The sequence below is a fragment of the Megalobrama amblycephala genome, linkage group LG10 (assembly GCF_018812025.1).
Source record: "Megalobrama amblycephala isolate DHTTF-2021 linkage group LG10, ASM1881202v1, whole genome shotgun sequence".
Classification (NCBI taxonomy): domain Eukaryota; kingdom Metazoa; phylum Chordata; class Actinopteri; order Cypriniformes; family Xenocyprididae; genus Megalobrama; species Megalobrama amblycephala.
The window spans coordinates 27951528-27977735 of record NC_063053.1 but is presented as its reverse complement, the minus strand read 5'-3'; the positions used below and the strand labels follow the sequence as shown (position 1 = coordinate 27977735).

The 26208-nt window shown below is 38.1% G+C and overlaps 2 protein-coding genes across 3 annotated transcripts in view; both read right to left on the bottom strand.

The window, feature by feature from the left end:
• Nucleotides 1-1280: 1280 nt before the first annotated feature.
• Nucleotides 1281-4942, bottom strand: LOC125277268 (mRNA decay activator protein ZFP36L2-like). The gene is made up of 2 exons (XM_048205625.1): nt 4330-4942; nt 1281-4150 (listed from the first exon to the last, which is right to left on the bottom strand). The coding sequence occupies exons 1-2, from the start codon at nt 4420-4422 to the stop codon at nt 3005-3007; spliced, it is 1239 nt and encodes a 412-aa protein (XP_048061582.1). The 5' UTR covers nt 4423-4942; the 3' UTR covers nt 1281-3004.
• Nucleotides 4943-5390: 448 nt separating this feature from the next.
• Nucleotides 5391-26208, bottom strand: part of thada (THADA armadillo repeat containing) — a 122613-nt gene continuing 101795 nt past the window's right edge. Inside the window, exons 33-38 of one of the 2 annotated variants that reach the window (XM_048205621.1) lie at nt 22102-22226; nt 20062-20134; nt 18670-18829; nt 18347-18469; nt 8001-8170; nt 5391-6548 (exon numbers count right to left, since the gene is read on the bottom strand). In XM_048205621.1, coding sequence (XP_048061578.1) covers nt 6219-6548; nt 8001-8170; nt 18347-18469; nt 18670-18829; nt 20062-20134; nt 22102-22226 — 981 coding nt within the window. In that variant the 3' untranslated portion in view covers nt 5391-6218. The remainder of the gene's footprint in view (nt 6549-8000; nt 8171-18346; nt 18470-18669; nt 18830-20061; nt 20135-22101; nt 22227-26208) is intronic. The other variant, XM_048205623.1, reaches the window with a different exon arrangement.

The window sequence follows — 26208 nt, the reverse complement described above, 5'->3', positions numbered from 1 at the left end:
TTATTTTCAGTTTAATGAAGTTTAAAAGTGTTAAGGCCATGATAGATTCAGAAAAGTTAGTCACATAATAGTAATAATAAAAACGTTTAAATGTAATATCAGTAAGTTGTTTTCTTTGCATGAGAACATTGTTTTTATGAATCCAACACCCCTTCCTTCTCCAACTTTTCCTGTTAAACACACTGAGGCACAAATAGAAACTTTCAGAATGCCTGACTGACTATACCAATAAAGATGACAAAACCAGCAGGAGAGAGGCTGGAAATGGGAGGTGGTAAGGAACCGGGTCTTTCCTGCCATAATCAGAAGTCAGAGCATTTCCTGTCATTGTAGGAGCTCCAGGCGCATTTACCACTCTGACACACAAACATGCACACTCAACCATTTGCATTCACACATATAAGACAAAGCGTACAGATTTACAACTCTGAAGCGAGGCACCTTCACGACAAACATTCCTGACGGACAAATGGAGAAACAGATCACGGCCCATTTGGCACTGATCTACTCACTGTGGGTTTTGATAAATATTTTATCATAAATCGCAGTGGGATTTGATAAATATTTGCCCACTGTTATCTTTCTTATTTTATATATGACTTCAGTGGTGGTGATGGTTTTTATTAAATACCTCAAAGTCTCTGCAATGCTTTAAAACACTGGCAAAAACAAACAACTTTGAATGACTAAACCAAATCAAGGTTGGATGAATGCCCTGCAATGTCTGTTGTGTACTACAGGCAGCAATCTGTGCCACATCTCAGACCGTACGAGTGTGCGTCATGGCCATTTATGAATGGTGAGCAATATGTGAATGGCACCGTACTAAAAGTTCTCATCCTTTTTTATGAGGGACCAGTCATTTTCTTCTCTTTATTTAAGTGAACATTGTGTTTTGCTAATACTATCAAATAACCAAAGCAAGCAAACTGTCATGAATCATGTATTGTTTGGAATATCCATTGAGCAAGTTTTGACACTGCAGATGAGTTCAGCCTTGTCAGCCACGAAGAACAAAACTACTAGGTTGGGGCAACCCCCATAACTCCTGTCACAGGCAGCTAAACATGCAGACAGAGTGCAGACCACTGCGGTTAGACTCAACCTCAGCATGCAGAAGCTGTCAAGGTTCATGTGAGTCAAGAGAGACTGTTTTCAGGGGAAAAAAAACAAGAATAGAAGTGGCTTGTGTGTGACTTTAAGAGCTAATACACAAGTATGACTTGCAAAACAGCTCCAGTGTTTCAATAAAAACCACATGGACTAGATTCCAACGTTCGTTTTTTTTTTTTCAAAATTATTTTATTGGGAGAACTACAAAAATGTACAGTACAAAGTTAACAGTCTCACACGCAATTTGTAGTGAACTGACTCCCCAAAAACAAATGTTACAAATCCTGTTATTTTTGTCTTTTTATTTTTTTTTTATTACATTCAAAAAGCTTTACTTCTGATAAAGTAGTCAAAAAAGGTACATAGTGCGAATCCCCTGTACCTACTATGTACAAATGAAATGTGTTCAAACTTTTCCCCATCCAGCAAGTTTGGAAGATTTAGACCATTACCATATCGTAGGAAAGCAAGAGAACAAACAAAAAGGCAAAACAATGCAAGGAACAGGGAATAAAAAAATAAATTAAAAAAAACTCAGATTGCTGCTCTAAGCCTCTGTTTCTCTCCTTTGATAAGTGGTAACAACCTTCCAAGAAATATAAATTACAAACTACATTCATTTCCTCTTGTTGTAAAACAATAACATGTATGAAAATACTTTATTTGGTTAATCATAAGGCAATGTAAGATGGTGAATCCCCACAGGCACTAGGCAGTAATACTGGGGCACTTGACTGCTACATTCTCACGCACGTGGCTGTCGTGCGTTTTTACATATATATATATATATATATATATATATATATATATATATATATATATATATATATATATAAAAAAAAGAAAATACTTTTTGGTTAACCAATGTACTTGGGATCTTTGAAATCTGATTTTAATGAAAATCTAAGGCTAGTACACGTTTGGACGGTCCTCTGCCAAACAGTTTATACATTCTACATACATACCTACCTAAAAGGGACTTGTCTAACGATTCTCCAAAACAAAAACAAAACCCTTCCAAAAAGTAACATCCCAACAAACAAGCAAATCACACAAACGTTTTTTTAATGAACGTAAACAAGGAAACAAAATTAATGAAATAAATATCACATACAATCTCTTAAATTAAGATTTTTTTTACTCATTTACAATAAAATAAAGTGAAGTTACCAAAAAAAAAAAAAAAAAAAAAAAAAAAAAAAGAGACCAAACAAAAATATATATTACTGTGAAAAGAACATACACTCCACTTTATGTAGATTAATAATGGCGATCTTAATTTAAACATAAAAGAATATAGATCTATTGCTTCATCATACTCGATAAATACAGTATGGACACAATTAACAAATGTAGCCTATACTTTTCACAAGATAAAATAAATAAGTTAAATAGTTCATAGCCAGTTATGCACTGCTATGTAATCACACAAATCAGCTAAAAAAAAAAATAGATATACTCAACCATCAGCAGTGATTTCCCAACAAGCCAGACGAAAGTTTCAAACTGAACAAACCAACCAAACCACTGGGTGGCGCCGCGAAACTGGATAAACTTTTGGAATGGAAGTACATACTTTCAAAACTAGTATACTTTTTGTCAAGGCATATTCTTGGCAAGGAAGAAGGAAAATCTGAAACCGCTCTGTCTTTCACGTTCAAAAAACAAGTCTTTTGTACAAATCTGGAAAGTAGTTGGTCCAAAAAGACCAAGAGAATGCAACAAACTGCACTGGTGGAATGCCTTCAAGCAGTTCAAACAGACTAATGCCATGTCAACCGTCTGACAAACAAATCCATCTCCCTCGATATTAAAGTCTATTGCTGAATTGCATATCTATCGGGAGGGTCGCGAGAAAAAAAAATCCACCACAATTCACTATAAAAGCGGATTAATCATCGGAAATCGACAGCCTGCTGAAGATTGGCAAACGTCTTCCGCCGTCCAGACTGGGAGACTCAGAGCCGCTGAGACTTCCAGACGAGCTGAGCGAGCCGCTAGCGTAGCTCTCCCGGTCCGAGATGCTGTCAGGCGGGCTGGGGGGCGAGTCAAACACCGGCGACTCCGACAGGCGGTGGAGGGACTGCAAGTTGCCGAGGCCGTCGCCCATGTTAACCTGAAGGTTCCCATAGTAACCGTTGTGCGTGTGCACGGCCAGCGGCGCGAGCAGGGTTTTGAGGTCTTGGCCGGGGAAAGAGAAGGCACTGTTCCCAAGGCAGCGACTCGATGAAAGAACGTCTTCGTAGAAGTTAGTGGCGCTGGAGGAACTATTGGAGGAAGGCGGTGGGGGAGTGCGGGACGTTGGGCTTTCGAGAAGGGGCGAGTCGAGTTCGTGGTGGCTGGAGAAACCCGAGAAGCTAAGGCTGTGGTGGAGTTTTGGTCGGTCCCTGAAGGCTCCCGCCGCCTGCTGGTGCTGCCCGTAGCCGCACACCGGCTCTCCCCTGGTGGGCTTGGTGGACTCTACATGCATGCTGTTGGTGTTGGTCGGCGCTGATCTGCGTTCGTCGGCATTATGGATGAAGTGGCAGCGCGGGCCATACGGACAGAAGCCGATGGTGTGGAAAGTGCGACAGGGCTCGGTTTTGTACTTTGGGTGGCGAGACAGGCTTCTCAGCTCGTGGTAGCCGTGCGCGAACTGACACTTTTCGCCGTATTTGCATGCGCCGTTTTCTTCGAATGGCCTGCAGAGCTCCGTCTTGTAGCGGGTGGAGTTGATCTGCGAGCCCGGTTTCTGCTGCAGGACTTGCAGCTGCTGCTGGCTGCGCTCGCCGTTCTCGCTGTAGGCGCGGTCACGAAACTTGTTCTCCTTATTCATTATGGCGTTCTCCTTCATGTTGCTGTAAGAACTGGCGGGGTACTTGTTGCCGTTCGTCATGGACTCCATGTTGCTGGCGGAGTTTCGACGGAAGAATCCTGACGCGTACGAGTTGCAGTTGTTGGTGCAACTGCTGTTGCTGGAGGTCGTTACCGGGGCCCCGACTGCTTTCTTATCCAGCATGCTGTTAATGTGAATGGCGTTCATGTTGAGGCTCTTCTCCTGTTGTGCAGAGAGGTGGAAAGAGGAGAAACAAAGTTAAAATCAGTGCACAGTAATTGCAAAACTTTGTATGTACTCGTTTCAGCCATGCATGGAGTTGTTTATACAGCCAAAACTTCTCGAAACGTATTAGTAAACCCCCAGCAGAGATAGGATGCAAGTTAAAGTAGCAAAAGTACCTTGTACAGCATGTCGATGTCGTAGAAAGTGGATAGGATGGTTGCAGACATTTCTGTTTCTTCGGAAGAAGATAGTCGCAGATGATCTCTCATTTGAGGACCGACCTGGATCCTTTGAATGCAAAGGCTTATAGTTTGTCACTGGCTCTGGGTTTGTGCAAGAGATACGGAATAATACAAAAAATGCTAGTTTCAGATGTGGTCTGAAACTCGGAGAAGGAAGGCTGAGTTCCTAGTTGCGTGTTTTTGTTGTTAAGTCTTCTCCCACCGTGCAGTGCCGAACCAGAACAGTAAAGAGTCTGCTTTACTATCCCGCACATATAAGCTTGGGGACAGCGCGTAAAGAGGAGGAGCTCTCAAACTTACTGCGAAAGTTGCCTCAAAGTTACGCCCTGCTTTTCAAGTGTCGCCAGGACTCAGGATCTCATTGGTCGCTTTTTGCACCCCTCATGCAGTGCACACATCTTTTACAGCACTGCTCAGACAGAGCTCAACGTACAAGGTTGTTTTTATACATAATTTTAGAGTTTAGTGCAATGAACTTCTAAAACAGCAAATAAATACTCGAATATATACATACTACCGCAGAAAATAATCGTACAACTGTGCTAATAGTTTGTTCGCGAATTTATCAAGTCATTTTTTGTATTTTTATATATTTATAATGCATAATAAAAATAAGTATTAAATATATAAAAATATTGCATGCAATTTATAACAGTGGGGGGTGGGGAATGAATGGAAGTGTCTTATAAGAATATATATAATACATGCACACGCAGAGTGTTGTTGACTGTTTACACTTTGCGTGCACGAAATTCACGCGCGCGCCTGCAGTGTGAGACTGGTCGCTCTTATATCAGGAAATGTTTAGTGCGATTGCGTAATCTAGGCCGAGAGGCCAAACTTTGAAGTTGTGCCAGATCTGATGCATGGAGCGAGAAACCATGACGCTTATCTGCACGTGACAAACTTTTCCCCTGCTCATTTCTTTCTCTGTATAAATAAAGTGCAGTTTAGCCTGGGACTGCATATATACATATACATTTGATTATTATGCATTACTTTAGCATTGTGTCCTTTATTTAAAACAGAAAATGCAGACAATAAGAACCTTTAGCAAGTTGCTTTGTAACAAAGTGAAAATCAAATCCTCCAAGAAACACGTTTCTCAGCTTTAATAAAAACTATACAATACTGCCTCCTAACGGTCGCATTGCTTATCGTCGTAAAGAAAGCCTTGGGCGCCACCTACATGCAAAAAATATAACAGTAAAAATGTTATTCACTTCACAGTGGCTGATGTTCTTTCCCCCCTCTTCCAGATCTCATTGCATATCTCAGCAGTGCTCTTTCAATTCCATTGTCATGGTTTCAGCAAAGCACATCTATACATTAATGAAAAAACAAAACCTGATCCTGGTGAGGGGAACGGTATGTATGATTTTACCCACCCCATGTGTGTGGGAGGAATAGGCTGCTGACATTCCAAAACATTACATCATTTTACAGTAAAAGGGGAACATTGCTACTACAGTCCCTGAAGGCAGCCCAGCTGTCTACTTACCAAACACACATTAGACTAATTGCATAACATACACAGGAGCAAACAAACAATTAATTTGACTAAAAACAAAGTTAAGCTGTGCATTAAATACAACAATTTGCTCAAATACCACCATGTGTGAAAATGTGACATTGAAAAGACAGCTGACAAAAAGTAAAACCTCTCAGATTCTCAGTCTCACAAACACACACATTGTACAAAAGTAAACCCACATTCAAATAAACGTAATAACTATTTAAATTAAAGAAAGATGTGGTCATGCCCGCAAGCAAACCGGAAAACCACTGTGAGATTAAAATAGATTCCTAATGCACAACACTTTTTACTTGTTTCTTTCACAGTCATCTAAAAAAAACGAAAGTCTATTTAGAAGATTCTGAGCGAGTGATGTTCTCTCTTTCAGCAGTGTTATCTTGGCATACTCGATGGTGGCTGAAAACTGGGGCAGCGCAGGAAGGGCTTTCATTGAACGCTGAGCAATGAGGAAATTGCTGTTTGCAATGGCTGATAGTCGGTCCAGCTCTGTGGTGCTTACGCCAGGTAAATATGCCACTCTTAAGAGGGCAGAGAGGTGTCCGTGCAACATCCGTGCCCACAACAAAGGCTCTGCCCACAGGTTAAGATCTCCCTTCTCAAAGAGGAACTCTTCATCCTGGACAAAAAGAAGATAATTAGAAGAACAACCTACATTTTTAAACTAGATTTTCTGAAGACAATGTGAGCAGTGGTTGGCACCAAAAAGCCAGGGTGCTGCCAGAGCTGGCTATGCCGTTTCTAAGGTGTTCTGAGTGATTTTTAGTTCTTTGTTATGTGGGTATGGTGTTCTGGGTAATTTTTAGGGTGTTAATATATGAATGCTTAGTAGCGGAAGTCTTGGTGAAAACCTACATGTCTGCCCACATATGCAGTGCTTCATGGCATTGTAGTTTTTTCCCCTCATTAAAGGGATAGTTAACCCAAAAATGAAAATTATTAAGTTTATGATTTACTCACCCTCAAGCCATCCTAGATGTATATGACTATTTTCATTCATATGAACACAATCAGAGTTATATTTAAAAAAATATATCCTGGCTCTTCGAAGCTTTATAATGGTAGTAAATGGGGCTTGAGATTTTGAAGCCCAAAAAAAGTGCATCCATCCATCATAAAAGTAATCCACACGGCTCAAATGGGTTAATAAAGGCCTTCTTAATCGAAGCAATGGGTTTTTGTAAGAAAAATATCCATAATTAAAACTTTACAAACTATAAAAACTGGCTTCGGACAACGGCTGTATGCACTGATTTATGGCGGAAGCGTGACCTCTGACCCGACGTATGGCCTGAGGTTGAGTAAATCACCTAAAAAAAAAAAAAAAAAAAAAAAAAAAAAAAATGATCCAATGAACTGTTCCTTTAAAGCTGTTATGTACAATCTTGTATCTTTGTCTTTTTGACAGATTTTCAAATACCTTTTTACTTCAAATTAAAATTTGTAATGTTGTGATTCATCTTATAGCTGGTTGGTTTGGCTCATGGCTTACAACTGTTTAACAAAGACTTTTTAAAAATCCCTATGGGAAAAAATGAATGGGAAAAATGCGCCACTGAAAAAGTGGACAGGCATAGTTGCACTTATTTATCCTCATTTTTCAACACACAAGTAAGCTATTTTCTGTGAATGTGTGAGACATGCAATTCATTAGCTGCTAATGGAACATGACAGTGCAGTAAACGCTAAAAAAATGTGCTTCAAACCAGTGTGTTTATGAATACTATAATGAATTAAAATAATATGACAACAAATACCGGTTTGCAACATCAAGCAACATAACGGGCTGTTTTTGTACATCTAAAATAACTGGAAGCCACTGACACAAGAAGGATTGTACGTTCAAGTTATCAAGTTACATATGTTAAAAATACCTAGTATATTCTGCACTTTTTTTTCCATTTCTTAGGTGACGATTTTAACTCTCATCAATAATGGATTGCATGATTTTGTGTCCTGATTCTGACACTAATGGGGGCGAGTTGTGAGCCAAAGTTTAAAAAGCCCCTAAACATGAACAATATAGTGATGCATTGAAAAATTACACAAAAACAGGAAAATTGGTCCTTACCAAGTCTGGTGATTCCTCAGAATTTGCATCCAATTGTTCATCTCCCAGGATCCATTCTATCAAGTTCACCATACCAGCAGCCACATGGTCCCACATCTGGAACAGCTGGCACAAAAGACCCACCCCCATCTCCAGGGCAACCGGAGGAGAGACGGCACCCGTGGCAACACCTAGAAATGTGGCAGAACATAAAAAGTCAAAATGAAGTCTGACAAATATTCCATGATGTAACAGGATTTAGCAAAATGAATGATTCTGGAACACACGTATGGAAAATTTAAATAGATCAATTTAATGAGCGATGTCAATCTTAGTCTGGTTTCTTTAGTCTCCAAGGCATTACTGGGTTCATGCAGTGGAGGTGGTGCCTTGCCACAATGAAATCTGCTCCCAATCTGAGATTTGCCAGAGCGTTGGATGTAAAGCAATAGCCTGAGATTGATGCCTTACTCTCTTTTTGTTCTCTAGACAGCACATTTCCATCTTCCCCTGGCATGGAACCCATTTGAGAGAAAGAAAACTATAACTCACAAGCAAAACGTGAACATTGGAAACCACAACGTGCCATATGTGCACAGGCATTCAAGGTCATTTCTGACTCAACGATCGGGAAGTTGAATCTAAGAATAGATATAGACGTAAGATAAGGGAAGTGAGAAAACAACAATACTGACGGCCATCCAGGACGGCCATCGACCTCCCTTTGGCTTTAACGACCCCAGCTGTTCATGCTTCAAAGCAGTAACGTGAGAAATCTAATGCAGAAAACTCCGGTTTCCCTCCACTACCCCCCTTCCTAACCAGAAGATGACATGCAAATTACTTAGGTGACTTCAAAAGTCACCAGGAATTGCCAGTCAAAACCAAAAGAAAGAGAGCAAAGCAACACTTAAAAGGCTGCCCACCCACCCCTCCCCCAACAGAACTATAGGAAAACAACCACTGCACAAGAATGAATGGATCGGCTTTCCAATGCAAACTTAAGTAGAGTGCCATGAGCTGACATTACTAGAACATGGAAATATGTTGATTGTGTAGACTCAGAGGATGACATGGTGCTTTCTCTAGGTGATGTGTTGGGACGCCCATCTCTTGCTTTACTGGAGTCTGATGTCAGAGGTGCTTTTCATGCATATAGGCTTTGGTGCTGGATGCCTTCCAGGGCCGGACAAATAACTGACACCCAGACATTAAGAAATAATAGGAAACTCAAGCTCTTTCCATTCCTTTTTTCTGTGGTTTAGCACTTCAAAAAAAGAAAAAAAAGAAAAAAAAAGAAAAGATTTCTCAATCTCTTCAGTGCTTACTCAACAGGATGTTCTCTTCGTATCTGCGAAAGAGTGTTGTTTTTCTTTAGGTTCTTTTAGGATTTAAGGGTACATATTACTATAAGGTACTAATATGCATCTTTTAGTGATAGATAAGGTGCAAAGCTGTCCTTTAAGGGTACTGGCTCCAGTGACAAGCTGTTGTACCTCTAATGGTAAAGTTTTATACCCTTTTTTTTCTGACAGTGTATGCAGCAAGGTTTTCTAGGCCTTGCTGCACTTAACGGTATAGTTTATCCAAAAATGAAATGTCATCATTTACTCACCCTTAATGATGTCATCATAAATGCTGTCATCATTTACTCACCCTTATGCCATTTCAAACCTTTATTTTCTGTGGACATTTGAAAGAATTTTGGTAACCAAACTGTTTTGGTGACCATTAACTTCCATTCTATGAACATACAAAGACTGATATTCTAATATCTTTATTTGTGTTCCACAGAACAATAAGTCATAAAGGTTGAAAACAACACAAGAGTGAGAAAATAACAGAATTTTAATTTCTCTGAACGATCCCTTTAAATTAACGCGAAGAATCTTCTAGACCTTGGCTGTAGATGTAACAGCAGAAATGTTCGTGAGGTGTTTTGGGGTAGTTCGCCCAGCCGGTTTGCGTCTAGGAGCACACAGTTGTGCTGGGATTCCAGAAGGAAGAGGAGGGCAGTTTCATTCCCGTAATCGATCTGTGGGAGTCGTGGAACTGGAACTAATTAAAAAACTTTCTGAATAATGAGAGCAAGAAGAGCTTTAGTGTGTGGCAAATCTGGGATCTGAGTAAGCACAGCTGGGCTAGTGTCGGGTGTCGGGCGTGAGGGAAGGACGGGTGGTGGGCGAGCGGGAAGACGGGCTGGATGAATAAGACAAACTCCTCTGGTTCCAGCTTACCCATGATGCACCTGGGGTCTTGGTGCGCTTTCTCCCACTCTCCTAATAAATGCTTTTCAAAACCAAATTACTAAACTGAGACCCCAAAATAAAAATGGTGTCATAATTTACTCACCCTGTTGTTTATCCAAACCTACATGACTTTCTTTTTTCAGTGGAACACAAAATTTTACTTTCTGAACAATATTTTGGCTGGTCTTTTCAATATAATGAAAGTGAATCAAGATGGGTGCTGTCAACCATAAAAATATACATGTGACAAAAAGTCCTCAGAAGCCATATGCTAGGCTTTTCTGTTTCACAGAATCAAGTCATACAGGTTTGGAAAGACATGAAGATGAGTAAATGAATACAGAATTTAATTTCTAGGTGAACTATTTCCTTTAATTTAGACTCTATATACACATCACTTATCAATGTAAATCAGATGTTACATTGATGAAAAAAAGCTTGTAAGTAGGTAGAGATTTCAGTGCATGTGGGAATGACCACATGTGCATCCGTGCATTCTCTCTCACACATGTATGTACATATTTGGACACATACCCAGAACAAGGTGCAAGAAGTCTGTGGGCAGGAAGCATTAGTGTGGGCGAGAGTGGTGTCAAGGTGCGAGAAAACACACGTGTTTACAGCTCTAACTTCCTTCAGAGATCTATGAGAACCAACGAATTAGAGGAGGCTCTTACCCAAACAAACACAGGCAAGAAATCTCAAACGTACAAACTACAGACAGACTGATAATCAGCTTGACCATTAATATTCGAAACATACTGGTTTTTCAATAATTTAAATCCTGAAAAACCGCACGTCTTAATAATAATAATAATAATAATAATAATAATAATAATAATAATAATAATAATAATAATGAGAATAGTGCAGTGCAGCTTACTTTTGAGATTACGGCTCTGGGTATTTAGCAATATCAGGTGTAGCTCTGGAGACAGATATCATCTGACACATTTATGCCAAAATTGAGAAGTCTGCTATAGCTCTTTAGTGTCCTTTACATCAGCCTAACCTGTCTAACAGGAGTGTTACAGTATCACCCAGGTGTCTGCTGGTTAAAAGGCCAGGCACATGGTCACATGACCCTAAGACTGACAGGAAAAAGACTGCAGCATATGTGGTACCTCACAATGCTTAGAATTCTTCCTGTGTCAATAGACTGTAAATGCCCCATCCATCCATCCATCCATCCATCCAGAGCAAATGTAGGCAAATGCTTAAGAGCACTGGATGGAGAGCACTGGATGGATTTGGTTCATTATTGCAGTGATTATGTTTCTAGCATGTTATATGTTTGGAAACAGTTCTTTTAACTCTAATACATGGAGTGTGTAGCTTTTAATTTCTTAAACAACCATGTAGGAAGACACATCATGGCCATATTCCAGGATGACAATGTCAAGATTAATCAGGCTCAAATTGTGAAGGAATGGTTGGGAGGGGAGCATGAAGAATCATTCTCACATGAATTGGCACCTCTGAGTCCAGACCTTAAATTAATTGAAAGTTTTTGGGATGTTATGGAGTAGACTTTACAGAGTGCTTGACTCTTGCATTGTTAATACAAGATCTTGACCAAAAATTGATGGAAATAACATCACATTAATTTATTGGCTTTGTCATCCTGGAATATGGGCATGATACGTCTTCCTACATGGTTGTTAAAGAAATGAAAAACTACACACTCCATCAATTAGGGTTAAAAGAACTGTTGCCAAACATATACATTTTACTTCCAGAATGTATTGGTTGAGTTCTACCTACAAGCTAAAATGAGTGTTAGGGCCAATATGCCTAAACTATTACTGCCAAAGACCTCTGCTTTAATGATTGAGCACTCTTGAGCTACATTTGGACACTACATGTTTAATGGATGAATGATCCACGGATCAGTTCAGCCCTCTACTTGTAATCCATTACATGAATGACTACGAGGCATCAACTGCTAAAGACATTACATGCACAACACTGGAGTTAGACATGAGCTGAGGTAAGAACATCCTCAAAATGAAACCAGATGGCCAAGAACAATACCAACAGCAATAATGCGAGAAACAAATGTTTAAAGCTTTTCAAATGGGTAGAGCTGATGCTGTACTTGGATTTCTGGTATAGGGATTCAAACAAACCCTTAATGATAAGCTGAGCTATGCTGCAGAGTTTGAACTCAAATCCAGGGGCTAGTTGAGTAAGTATGTGTATTATTTCCAAGTGATTGGAATGTGATTTTTGCCTGGAAGATGAAAAAAAAAAAAAAAAACCAGTTAAAAAGTACCCTACTTGCACTGTAGACTTACAGTGCTCTGCGTAAATGAGTACACCCCCCTTTGAAAAGTAACATTTTAAACAATATCTCAATGAACACAAAAAACAATTTCCAAAATTTTGACAAGACTAAGTTTAATATAACATCTGTTTAACTTATAACATGAAAGTATGGTTAATAATATTACTTGGATTACACATTTTTCAGTTTTACTCAAATTAGGGTGATGCAAAAATGAGTACACCCCACTAAGTCTCTGGAGCAAAGCTAAATTTTAGACTACAAATGTCTAATTTAACAAGAATTCAACCACAGGTGAGTCTAATTATTCATTACACAGGTGTCCAGCAGACAGTTGAGTATAAAAGGGTGTTAAAACCCCTTCCCATTTCATGCTGTCAGCAATGGCACCACATGGAAGAGAAATGTCACAAGACCTGAGAAAGAAAATAATTTCTTTACACCAGAAAGTTGAAGGCTACAAGAATATCAGCCAAGCTTTACTTATCAGTCAGAATACTGTAGCAAAAGGGGTACAAAAATGTAAAAAATATGGAACTGCAACCATCTCACAGAGACATCCAGGTTGTATAACACCTCGACAGGAGCGTCTTCTGATGAGAAGGGTTGAAGAAAATTGGCATGCAAGTTCACTGCAGTTATATAAAGAAGTAGAAAGCCAGACTGGGGTGACTATTGTCTGTGACACAATATGGCGTACACTGCAGAGGAATGGCATGAATGGATGCCATCCACGAAAGAAGCCTCTCCTAAAGCCCAGGCACAAAAAAAGCCTGCCTAGAGTTTGCCAGGGCCCATGCTGACAAAGATGAAGACTACTGGGACTCTATACTCTGGAGTGATGAGACCAAGATAAATGTTTTTGGAACTGATGCCTTCAAAACTGTATGGTGTCGCAGAGGTGAGGAATACAAAGAAAAATGCATGGTGCCTACAGTGAAACATGGTGGTGGCAGTGTCCTTATGTGGGGCTGCATGAGTGCTGCTGGTGTCGGGGAGCTGCATTTCATTGATGGCATCATGAATTCACAGATGTACTGCTCTATACTGAAAGAGAAGATGCTACCATCACTCCATGCCCTTGGTCGTCATGCACTTTTCCAACATGACAATGATCCTAAACACAAATCTAAGGCCACTGTTGGATTTCTGAAGAAGAACAGGGTGAAAGTGATTCAGTGGCTCCTGATTTGAACCCAATCGAACACCTATGGGGAATTCTGAAGAGACAAGTTGATCATTGCTCTCCATCCAGCATCCAGTCTCTAAAAGAGGTCATTCTTGAAGAATGGAAAAAGATGTTGCAAAATGCCACTAACTTGTTCATTCCATGCCTAGAAGGCTTGGTGATGTCATTAAAAATCATGGAGCCCATACAAAGTACTAGATGTAGTAGTTTTTGTTGTGGGGTGTACTAATTTTTTCATCACCCTAATTTGAGTAAAACTGAAAAATGTGTAATATAAGTTATATTATTACAGGGGTGGTTCATTGCGATTTCACTTTTTTAACTTTAGTTAGTGTGTAATGTTGCTGCTTGAGCATAAACAGTATCTGCAAAGTTACAGCACTTAAAGTTCACTGCAAACTGAGATATTGTCTTTTAAAGTTATGGCAGTTTAATGCCTACAAAAACGACTGGTTTGGACAACAACGAGTTTCTTCCCGGGTTGGTGACATCAGCAACCCTGCCCCTGGGAACATGCAACAAAGTGGGTAAGGCCATGTTGCGCGGCATATGGAAACGGAAGAGTTGACTAGACGCAAGCGGTGCAATGCGACACATCTAAAGATAACAGAACCCATTATAATAATCAGTGATATTGTCAATACCATAGACTGTAAAAAAAAAAAACACTGTCTACACTGGATGCGATGCTGAAGACAGCTTCCAGAATCTACACAAGTTCAATGGTGGATTTGCACCAAGGCTATTAAGATGCAGTTCTCACTTTAAAATCAGAAACTGCTGTTTATGGGCCCTTAACTGTAAGTACGTTTTATTGTTTGTATATTTTTTTTAAATGTATAGTTCTCTTGCTATTTTTTGGTTGCATCAGGGACGTAAACAAAGACCAACACGTTTTTGCTTCGCTAGCCAGTTAGTTAAATTATATTACATACTTCTCCAACAAACTTCTATGTTCATAGACAAATGGGTGTTCATGCTATAAATTAAATGCTACTTTTAAAAAAAATGCTACTACTCAGTCATGCATTCAGCTACAGTAAAGCTTTAATTAGGATAAAACTGTATATTAAAAGCTAACAAACAGCAGTAACATTTAAAACTGACAGCATATCTAAACACTTTGACACAAATACAAACTGAAATAAACTGTGCTTGCAAAGGTTCTGCTTGACCCTTTTCATCATTACTGCTATCTGGGTCTGATTCGGGCTCAATTTGATAATATGGACGGCATTATTTACATTTCCACTGAAGCACATGTGACAACTAATGGTAAGGGGCGTGGCGTTTCTGGACGCTTCAGCGAATCACAATACACTGGGCCAGCTAACCAATCTGAGCCCATTGAGTATTTCGGAGGGAGTGGTATAGAAGCAGGAAGTCAATCTGGCTGTTCAAATGACAATGGAAACAGCAGTGTAAAATAAAGGTAAAATATATGAAAAATACAGCGTTTTACCCCTTTAACCTTACTTTCATGTTATAAGTTAAAAAGATGTTATATTAAACTTAGTCTTGTCAACATTTTGGAAATTGATTTTGTGTTCATTGAGATATTGTTTAAAATGTTACTTTTCAAAGGGGGTGTACTCATTTATGCTGAGCACTGTACATATTATAGAGCTTTTTTGACAGTAGGCCACACCATAACAACCACCCAGTCACCCTAGAAACTGCATATCAACACGATGGCAACCAAACACAACACCCTAGCACCTTTATTCTGTAAATGTAAAAATATTTACACTTGTTCAAGGTTATATCTCTGTAACTGAGGCAAAAGCAAACGGATCCCTAAAAAAAGCTGGCAAACAAGAAAGAAAAGCGCTGAGCATTTCGGGCACAGTAATTACATTTGAAATGCTCGAACACTCCCGAGTTCCTCCCCGTGAGAATATGGTCCTATTCCCTCTTAATGCTGTTATCAGATGTACCTCTCACCCTCCTAAAAGCCTTGTCAAGTGATGCCAGGGGTTCTGCTTTCCAACCTAATTTGTATTGAGATAGCGGAGGAATAAAAGTGTTTTAATTGAATTTGGTTGCGTGTACTGCACAAAGACTTCACTGTGACGGCGAGAAGAAAAAGGGTCAAGTACAAAGCCAGCAATGTGATTACAGTGAGAGATCATGTTAGAGTTACTTCATATATATCTGAACTGCTTCATTTTTCTCAGCCAAGTTTGTTTCTAATACTAGAAATGCGCTGAAAAATAACATACCAATGATTTTTTTTTCCCCACTTTCATCAAGATTCAGAAGACTGAAGTAATGGCTGAAACTGAAGATGGTTTGAAAGATGAAATATGGAGATTTGGTGCATTTCTGGTGCTTGCTGAAAACAGTTTTAATATGATTAATATTTTTTTAGGATTCTTTGATGAATAGAAAGTTCAAAAGAACAGGATTCACTAGACAATAGAAATATTTTGTAACATTATAAATGTCTTTCCTGTCACTGTTAATCAATTTAATGTGTAAAATTTTACTAAAAAAAAAAAAAAAGAAATTAAATTTTTTTTTTACCCCAAACTTTTCATCGGTGGTGTATAAGAGAACGTTCAGTATATATTTTATGTATATGTTTTAGATATAAAGTAACAATATAATATTTACAGTATATGTAATAAGTATATATTTTTACACCATTTTTTAAAATCACATTTTGCAGTCCACTTGTTTTTGTGAATATGTCAGGGATAATGTACAGTCTAACAGTCATTAAAAGCAAAATTAACTCCAATATTTTGTTATAACGACTGGCTGACTACCGTTCAGATGATCATTACAACGTAACTTAAGTATACAGTTTAAAAGTCCTTACATAAAAACATTTTCAGAGTTCAGAGATCGACCAATAAGAATCAAGCGTTCCAGAGAGCCGTGTAATATGGGGTCATAAAAACTGAATGCATAACAATTTTAGATCTTATTTAGACCAATTGCAGCAGCTGTCATGGTTTGAAAGTTCATGTCAACTACCCAAAATGAGTAACATATTGTGGGCTGGAAACAAGAGAAGACACAAAGGATTGTTGGAAAAGGCTTTCTCAGACTCTTCCCCCAACATGCTCGTTTTTCTTACCCATGTGAAGCAGGATATCAGTGCGTCAGGGAATGTGGTAATGATCTGGTTTTGAGGTGACTGATTTATGAGATGGAGGTGCTGCTCCTCTCTGCGTCGCTGACCCACACACCTCTATTTCAAAGGCGCAAGGCTGCCGTTCACTGCCTCTCCTCCACACCTCTCCTCTGTCGCTCAGTCAGGCGAGGTTGTAAACAACACTGACCTGACCTCCCCCCATCCCTCCAAAACACTCTTTAAAATACCTCCCCTTCCAGCAATCTTCATTTGATCTCCTTGAGTGAGTGTTGTTGTATTTATCCTATGTAGGCCATGTCTCCCATTGATTTAAGGCAATGGTCTGGGTTCAATACAAGTTAAGCACAGAATTTACAGTCTTATTTTAAAAAATCTTAAGAACAGTAATGTACTTACAATGGTCTAAATCATTCTTTAAATAATGAAACTACTTTGAGGCACCTCTGGCTATGTGTTAAAGACGTGAATCCTGTAAACGAGCGAGTTTGCCTTATGTAAACAGTCCCTTTCTAATATTTGTGCATGTGAAAGATCATAGGTTTAATAGTTTTAGATGGCCATAACCCTGAAATATTGAACATTACATTACACAGACAGATTAGCAAGATATTTTTTTCAAACTAGTTTATTGCTAACACATATGTTTAAGTCTTGTGGATAAACTTATGAAAAATGATGCATTTTAATGTTTATGGCCTATTTTGGTGGACTTCTATTGTAAGGGAGTTACTGTAAACCATATATTTTTTAAAGATTGTCTGTAGCAGAATTTTCCAAACTGGGGTTCATGAGTTCATGAAAAACTAATAATGAACAGCTAATAATTATTTAAATCCTAAAAATGTAAAATTGAAATTACTAAATAGTTACACTTTATTTTATGCTGTCCTTGTTACAGTGTAACTATACTTTAAGAACTAAGTAATTATAAATTAACATGCACTTACTATATAGTTAGAGTTAGGGTTTAGTTTAGGGTTAGTTGCATGTAATTACGCATAATATAATGTTATTACTACTATGTAACATGTAACAAGGACACCGCAAAATAAAGTGTTAAATAAATCAACAAACACAGTCAAAATAAAATGCTTATTAAAAATGAAATATTTTATTTGTTTACCTGCATGTCATATGACCATTAACCAACACCAGGGAACATGTGAATGTTTTGTTACATTATTGATATATTAAAGGGTTCCTATTATGGTTTTTTTAATTTTAAGAGACATGAGCTAAAATGGAGCATTTCAGTCAGAGAAAAGAGGTGAAAAGTGTATGTACAGTATGAGAAAAATGTTTTTTGAACTTTAAATCATGTAAATGTATTCGAGTGGACCCCAAAATAAAATTAGGAACTTGTAAAATGGCATAATATGGGCACTTTTCCTTAAAAACCTAGGGAGGTACTACAGAAGTAAATATTTTAAATCAAAGGGGTTTGGCTGACAAAACAGTTAGGAAACTGTGCTACTGATAGAGCTTAACTTGCATTGAACCCAGAACATCTCTTAAATATGAGTGTATGCATGCGTGTACCTGTGTTCTGCAAATGGGCTGGTATGTAGCAGGTGAAGTCAGCCGCCCCATCCCTGACGTCCTGATCTTCGTCCTGTAATAATGTAAACAGACACTTCCATAGAGCCACAGTGTGTGCGATACCTAGACACAAACAAACAAATACACACAGACAGACACACACACACACACACACACACACACACACACACACACACACACACACACACACACACACACACACACACACACACACACACACACACACACAGAAACACATGGTGTAAGCTTTAGTTTAGATTCCTGCATACTTGTTCTTGTCCATACTGTATGTGAACACTCACCCAGAGGCAAAGCTGGCGCCGTCAGTAAGGTGGGGACGGCATTCATCAGCACCTCTGCTGACATGAGTTTGACTTCTCCAGGTTGCTCATCACCGCAGCTCTGCATGACCAGCGCCCCCCATCTGCTCAGACTCAGCACTGCAGCCTCACTGAGCTCCTGCTTTATAAAACAACAACATTACTGAAGTAAGATCAGACATAAAGCCCAACTAACTTGCTACTGTACTGTGGTGATACCACAGTTCAGTGGTAATGCCTTGGTACTTTGATGTATATCATAGGACTGCACTGACATAGATACACATGATACTTCAAGGTGTTAAATATCAGTAACTGTACAACGGTATCGAAAGTGATTCATCTATCAATCAAAATCGGCACAATCTATTTTTTTAAATGAGTTTTACTGTTTGAGTTTTTACTGTTTTTTTGCACTGATGCCAAACGTATCATTCATTTGTTTATGACTCCATTTATTTGTTGTTTATATGATGCAAATTATAATACCACATTTGTTTAATATGTAAAAAAATTCAATTAAATTGAATTTCCAGCAAAATAACTTTATCATGATATGTAGTGTTACCGTGATGTAAGATTATACTATACAAAAGTTTGGGATCATTAAGATGTTTTTAATGTTTTTGAAAGAAGTCTCTTATGCTCACAGTACATATAGTAATATTGTAAAATATATTACAATGAAAATAACTGTTTTCTATGTTAATAGATTTTAAAATGTAATTTATTCATCTGATGGAAAGCAAAATTTTCAGCAGCCATTACTCCAGTTTTCAATGTCACATGATCCTTCGGAAATAATTCTAATATGCCCATTTGGTGCTTAAGAAACATTTCTTATTATCAATGTTATAAATAGTTGTGCTGCTTTTTTTGTGAAAAACATCCTTGCATACATCCTTGCCAAATAAAAGTATACATTTTTTCAAAAAAAAACAAAAAACAAAAAAAACACCAGCTTAACTGCTTTTAAATGTTTTATGCAACTGAAATTATACTGTCAACATAAATCTCAGTCGCCTTCTCCCCCTCATCACACTTAGCAGCTAATCGCCCAACGGCCATTCACAAACTTTTCAGTGACCTACAAACAACGTTAACAGCTCTTAAAAACTTGCGTGAAATCAAACAGGCTAATCTTTCCGGAGCCTGTGGTAAAGCTAAAGAACCTATGCTCTCTTTTTCCCAGGGATTGCCTTATTTGTAGTGAGATGTGACGGAATGTTAAGCTGCTATAAGGTTAAGTATCTGTAATCTGCTTCAGTCTAGATAGAGTGTCCAGTTTAACATGCTTGAGGTCTGTCTGGAAACTTCTCACACAATGCTTCTCTCTTTACTTTCCTCACTCTAATTTCTTTTCTTCTTCCTTACCTGCGGCGTTGATTCAGCCAGGTGCACCACCAATCGAGACGTCAGGGAGAGAGTGGCACAGTAGAGCTCCACACTGAAACACGAAGAAGAACATGTGCATACTAAAAGTGCTGGGTGATGCAACTAAAAATGCACATTGATCATTAGAATCCATCCATCCATCCATCCATCCATCCATCCATCCATCCATCCATCCATCCATCCATCCATCCATCTTCTCGACACAAGAACTCAAAAATCAAAATGTAGCCAACTATGTTAAAGCAAAGCAAAACATTTTATATTTACTATAGTAATTTCCAGGATTTATTATTATTATTTAAAACTATACAGGCATGTTCTAATTTTTATAAACTTTCCAGGCCTAGAAAAAAAAAACATTTTATAATATCCTGATTTTCTCATGACCATCTGGACCCTGATCATAAATGCTGTGTGATCATGGACTGACAACATACACTTGAAATCGACCATCTAGAGGGGCTGCTTTTCTAACTTGATCTCAGAACAGGTGTAATCCAGCATGTGTTGTCCAACAGAACACGGCTACCAAAATACACTGAGCAAATGTGCCATTACACAACACTGTAAGTGTCCCCCTGCATTACACAATTGCAAAGACACACAGAAAGTATTATGGTGTTGCTTAAATCACAGGACGACTGTTACAAAAGACACATATCAAGTCACACTGTACAAATAACAATACGCCGTGAAGCATTTCACAACACAGAACTTAAGGGGAGAGATTGAAAGTGTATGAACGTTGCAGGGAGCGGGAGCCTTTGTAATGTAATACCGACGACCAGTGCTCACTGCGCACTGGGATGTGAAGGTGTCTGTTATTCAGAGGCCCCTACAGGAACCTAGGAGCCAAAAACAACAGACCAACTGCACCTGCTGCCACATAAACGCATATTAAGACATGCACACAACCTCCAAGCATGTACATACCCACAAATTATAGGGAATAACCCTATGTAAAGGTATACAAACAATTGAAAGCACGGGTAGCTGTGACCCTTTAATGTGTAAATCAATCTCCCTCCCGCTCTGCCGTAGGTATGAAAGGGTGATTGATGTACACGGGGCGGCTGGCAACCACAGGTATGTGTGGTTTCTTTTGTAGTCAGAGCCCACATCTAAAGCCATTACGCTCCCCGCTAACAGCGCTAGCCACTCAACAGAGTACCTCTCCTCTCTCTAGAGGGATATACACCACCCCAAACCGCTACTTCAACAATGAGGAGGTTTGTTGGAGTCCACAGCTGCTGAGAACATGCTGTGTGTTTTCAGGGTGTCAGTGCAATGTTTTATACAATATTAATAGTTTAAATCTAGTGTGGACTTTCTGCACAACTGGATGTAAATGAAAAAAAATAACATTCATGCCTAAATCCCTAAAGGTGTGGTCCCATTTACCATTGTTTGGCAAATTTTTGTAGATGAAAACCAACGATTTCAATCGCGATCAGGAATTTCGCCTCCGTTACAGATTTCGCCACGCAGATTTCACTTGTGTCAAGACGGCCACACGAATTTGCCATTTTGACCAACAGAAAGCTGCTCGTTTTGTGAAAGTGACAAAAAGACAATAGACATTGGATCTTTTTTGCATGTGAAGTTTTGCTAATTAGAAGAGGACCTAACATAAATTATAATGGTTTCAATGTCTCGAAGTCAATGGGTTTTTTTAAAGAGTGTTTGGCTAAATGCCTTAAATAAGGTCTATGGTTAACACAAGCTCAAGATATTTTCACATTTTATTCTATTACATAAAATACATCAGTAACCACACCTCACTGCCCTTTTAAGTTTTTACCTGTCACTTGTAGCCTAAGCTTTTTTTTTTTTTTTTTTTTACTTCTGCCGGCTTCAAAATTAATAAAAGTTGTATTTATTTACGAAGACTATAATGCTGAACAAAACGTTTAAGAATAATAACCTTTTGTTGGTCACAGAACTTCTTTTCTGCAACAATTCAAAAATCAAATGGAAAAAAAAATATATAGATAATATAGTTTGATCTATATGGTTCACCTGTGTGAAGAGGTCTCCAGTAGTTTGAGGAGATGCTCTAGAACCTCCTGACAGCTCAAAGACATCATCCCATCTTTCCAGGGCAGCAGGGAAGAAAGTGGGAGGACAGCAAGAACTTGCAAAACCTGTGAAACCCCAAGAGAAATGGAGACTTTAGTCAGTTTAGATGCACTGAAAAAATATTTGCTGCTTGTTCAAATTATTTAATTAAATTAAGCTAAAGCAACAATTGCTATTCCTAACACAATTTCATTGCGTTTAATGCACTTAAATCTAAAACTGAAGGTTACTTAAACCTTTTGTGTTAGGATTACATGAATGATTTTCGTTGCATTAACTGAAACTGATCGTTGGATTGTTAGTTCACAGCATGCTTTGCAAATATTGAAATTAAGTGTTATTTTGTGTTTTTGAGTGAAGGGAAACATCTGTTTATGTTTAATGTTCAGTTATGTTTGACATTTGACAGAGATTCTGTTATGTTTAAGTTTTTATGGTTACCATTATGCTGAAGATTAGAGTTTATGGTTAGGTTGTGGATAACTGCATGTACTAATATTATAATGCTTTGTTCAATGAGCAGTAGCTTTGCTAATGCCAGTGCACTAACAAGTTTCTTCCTTCTTTTGCTGTGCAACACTATAATTTGTACAACATACTGAAAGTCAAATACAAACAGGTATTTTCTGTTTACTCAAAATCACACTCTATCACACTCTATCACACTGAATCTACTCAATATACTTGAACTGATATAACTAAAAAACATTGACTAAATTCAACTAAAAATATGTTTAAAATGAAGATAAATGAATATTGCGTAACCACCTTAAAAAATGTAGTAAAATCAAAAAGCCATTTTTTTTTCAATGTGCCCTATTAAACTAATTTTCACAAAACACAACGTATTTTCAAAGTTGTCTTTGTTGTCGTTGTCTGAACGATAAAAGGGTTTCCAACAGTACAGACTGAATATCTGTCATGCACAGCCTCATTTTCTTTAATTTCAAAATAAATTTGGCATCTAACCTGACTAATATACAAAGAGCCAGAGACGTAAAATGTGCTGAAGTCTGTCTAGGATGTTCAGTGAATATTTTCATTTGCCAACCACACTTCTCAACCTATATTCCTTTCATCCATATGAACATTCCCTTATTCCACCCTCCCGTCTGTCAGTAACATTCCTCCCTCTCCATCCATCCTTCCATCCCCCTGCACATAAAACACATCTGGTTCGGCTCTGGCCTTCGGGTCCCCCCCCCCCAAACACTCGCCTCAGAAGAGCAAGGGAGTTAACGGAAGACTTTTTCTTCTCCTCAGACCCCCACCGTCTTTCCTTTCCTTTAACGTGACAGGCCTGGTAGCTCATAGGGGTTTGTTGATATTGTTTAGCCTGGTAGCTCATAGGGGTTTGTTGATATTGTTTAGCCTGGTAGCTCATAGGGGTTTGTTGATATTGTTTAGCCTTATTTGGTTGATTATTATTTCTTGGAGTGCACAAGAGCCTTAGAAAACCATTAGAAATATCCGTATTTATGTCCTCTGTACTTGATTATATTTCAGTCCTTTATATTATAGTACATTACATCAGAGGTTCCCAACCCTGGTCCTGGAATACCCCCAGCACTGCACAGTTTAGACATCTCCCTAATCAAACACAGCTGATTTAACTCATCAGCTTGTTAGTAAAGACTCCAAGATCTCAGATGGGTGTGTCAGATAGCAGAAGCATCCAAAATGTGCAGTATTAGTAACCACTGCATTATATTATATTAAAGTACACGATGAAACCAGTGTGGATTTAGTCCTAAGACTAAAATGAATATTTTCAGAACAGATTTAAGCACTAGGCTTTAGTTCAGAGTTGCACTTCAATGCGCGTCTTCTTATTAGTATAGCCATTTGAGCCCACAGAGGAAATTGGCCTAACTTTCCTAGTCACTTCCCAGAATGCTTTGGTGGAACAGTAGACTTACCATAGAAACTAGGCCATATCGAAAGTCTAGAGCCTAACAGCAGGACTTTAAACATTAACAGTTGGCCAATAAAACAGCTTTTAAGAACACACACACAAAATCACTGCAACAGGCACACAGAAAAACATGCATCCCCAGACACAAACACACAAGCCATTCCCGAAAAGCCAATTCCCGTCAGTTTGAACGTTGCTTAATGATAGAAACGGCAAAACAGGAGGGTAATTGATGGTTGGTTGAGCGTTTATGAGGAATTGAAACATGACCCTTTTTTCTAAACAGGAAATCGCCTGCCATTTCACTTTGCAGGGCCAAAGCTCTGAGTTGAAATTACATTTGTGTATATTGAGTCTGTGAATGGAAATTAAATGACATTCAGCCGGTTTCATTCAGATACTGCTGTTAGTAGCTCTTGTCCAGCAGGCTTTTTACAGTGTAGATGTTTATTCGGCTAATCAGGGAATCCCTGTATGAGGGTATATCATTTCCACAGCTGAATTCACTAATCTCAGGGCCACAGAGTTCTGTGTTCTCTGTTTTTTTCAGAATTTCAACATGGTGGGGAAAAAAAAAAAAAAAAAAAAAAAAAGTGCAACGGTTTCGGCTGCTAACCTGTATCAAGTTTGATTTACAAAAATTGTTATGTCTGCAAATCAAATTTACTGATTATTCTAGTAGTTTCCTAGTAATCTTACAGTTTATATTTTTGTTTTTGTAAAGTTGTTTTTTCCTATTGTTTATAAGTTTTCCTATTATATATTGTATAATAGGAAGTGTTTTATCGTGTCTGTTGTAAGGTTTTGGGGAGTATGTAGAATGTTTTAGGTTTTCAGAGTGATTTGTAAAGTTTCTGTGTTGTAAATATTTGTAATATCAAATTGAAAGTTATAAGAGTACATTTTTATGTTGTAATCTTTTGTTGTGTAAGAAATACACTTATTTTGATGTGTTGAGTAACATACTAGCTAACTGTAGTAGTGTGTAATTTGATTACATATAAAGTTAAAATATTTTTAATTGTACTAAATTGCAATTTCATCGGTAGCACTTTACAATAAGGCTTCATTAGTTAACTACTTTAGTAAACTTGAATTAAGAATGAACAATACTTCTACAACATTTATTAATTTTAGTTAATGTTAATTTCAACATTTATTCATGTATTATTAAAATCAAAAAATGTATTTAATGCACTGAGAAATAACATGAACAAAAACTACTGTACAATGAACTACTATTTTTATAAACTAACATTAACAAAGATTAATAAATAATGTAACAAATGGATCGCTCATTGTTACTACATTAACTAATGTTAACGAATGAGACTTTATTGTAAAATGTTACCATTTCATCAATATAGATGCAAAAATACTAATGGATTTAACTATACATGCTTGTCAGTACATTCAACAGTACACTTTAATCTTATTATAGAGAAGTATACAGTATAGATATTCAGCTAACTGAATTTATTATAATTTAAAAGGAATACATTTTCATTTAATTGCAGTTAACATGCAATTAAAGGTGCAATAGGCAATTCTCTACAGAAACATTTTTGTTATACTGGTTGAAAGTCTCCTCATATCCTGATAGCAATCACTAAGTTAAATGGTCTAAATGTATTTTTATAAATATATATCATCTATGGAAGGCGCAAGACCATAAAATGTTCATCCAATATTTACTTTCGATCCGAATGAAATAATACGATATCCTAACTGCCTATCAACATATGTTTTTGCATACCCTCGTGCCCTGTTCGCACAGACATCAGCATGTTTCACCACAAACAAACAGTAGCCACCTTTTACAGTTCCTCCAAAAACAATGAGCTTAAGCTACGTTCACACCATAACTACCGTAATTAAGAGATGGCAACCCATGACGTTCTAACCGTAGCTGTTCACGTCCTCAGAATTATGCGTTTCCATGTCAACAGTATCAACACCGAAATAAATCTGCAGCAGTCAGGAACAAGCTCTCTAAGTTGTTTATGTTCAATATTATTGTAATGTTATGTGCTTTGAGGCATGAGGTAGTTTAAAGTCATCTCTTGTGACGCTTTGCTGAGAGCAGCTGTGTGTGTGTGCCTTCATGTGTTTTGGAGGAGGCGTGGCTTTGG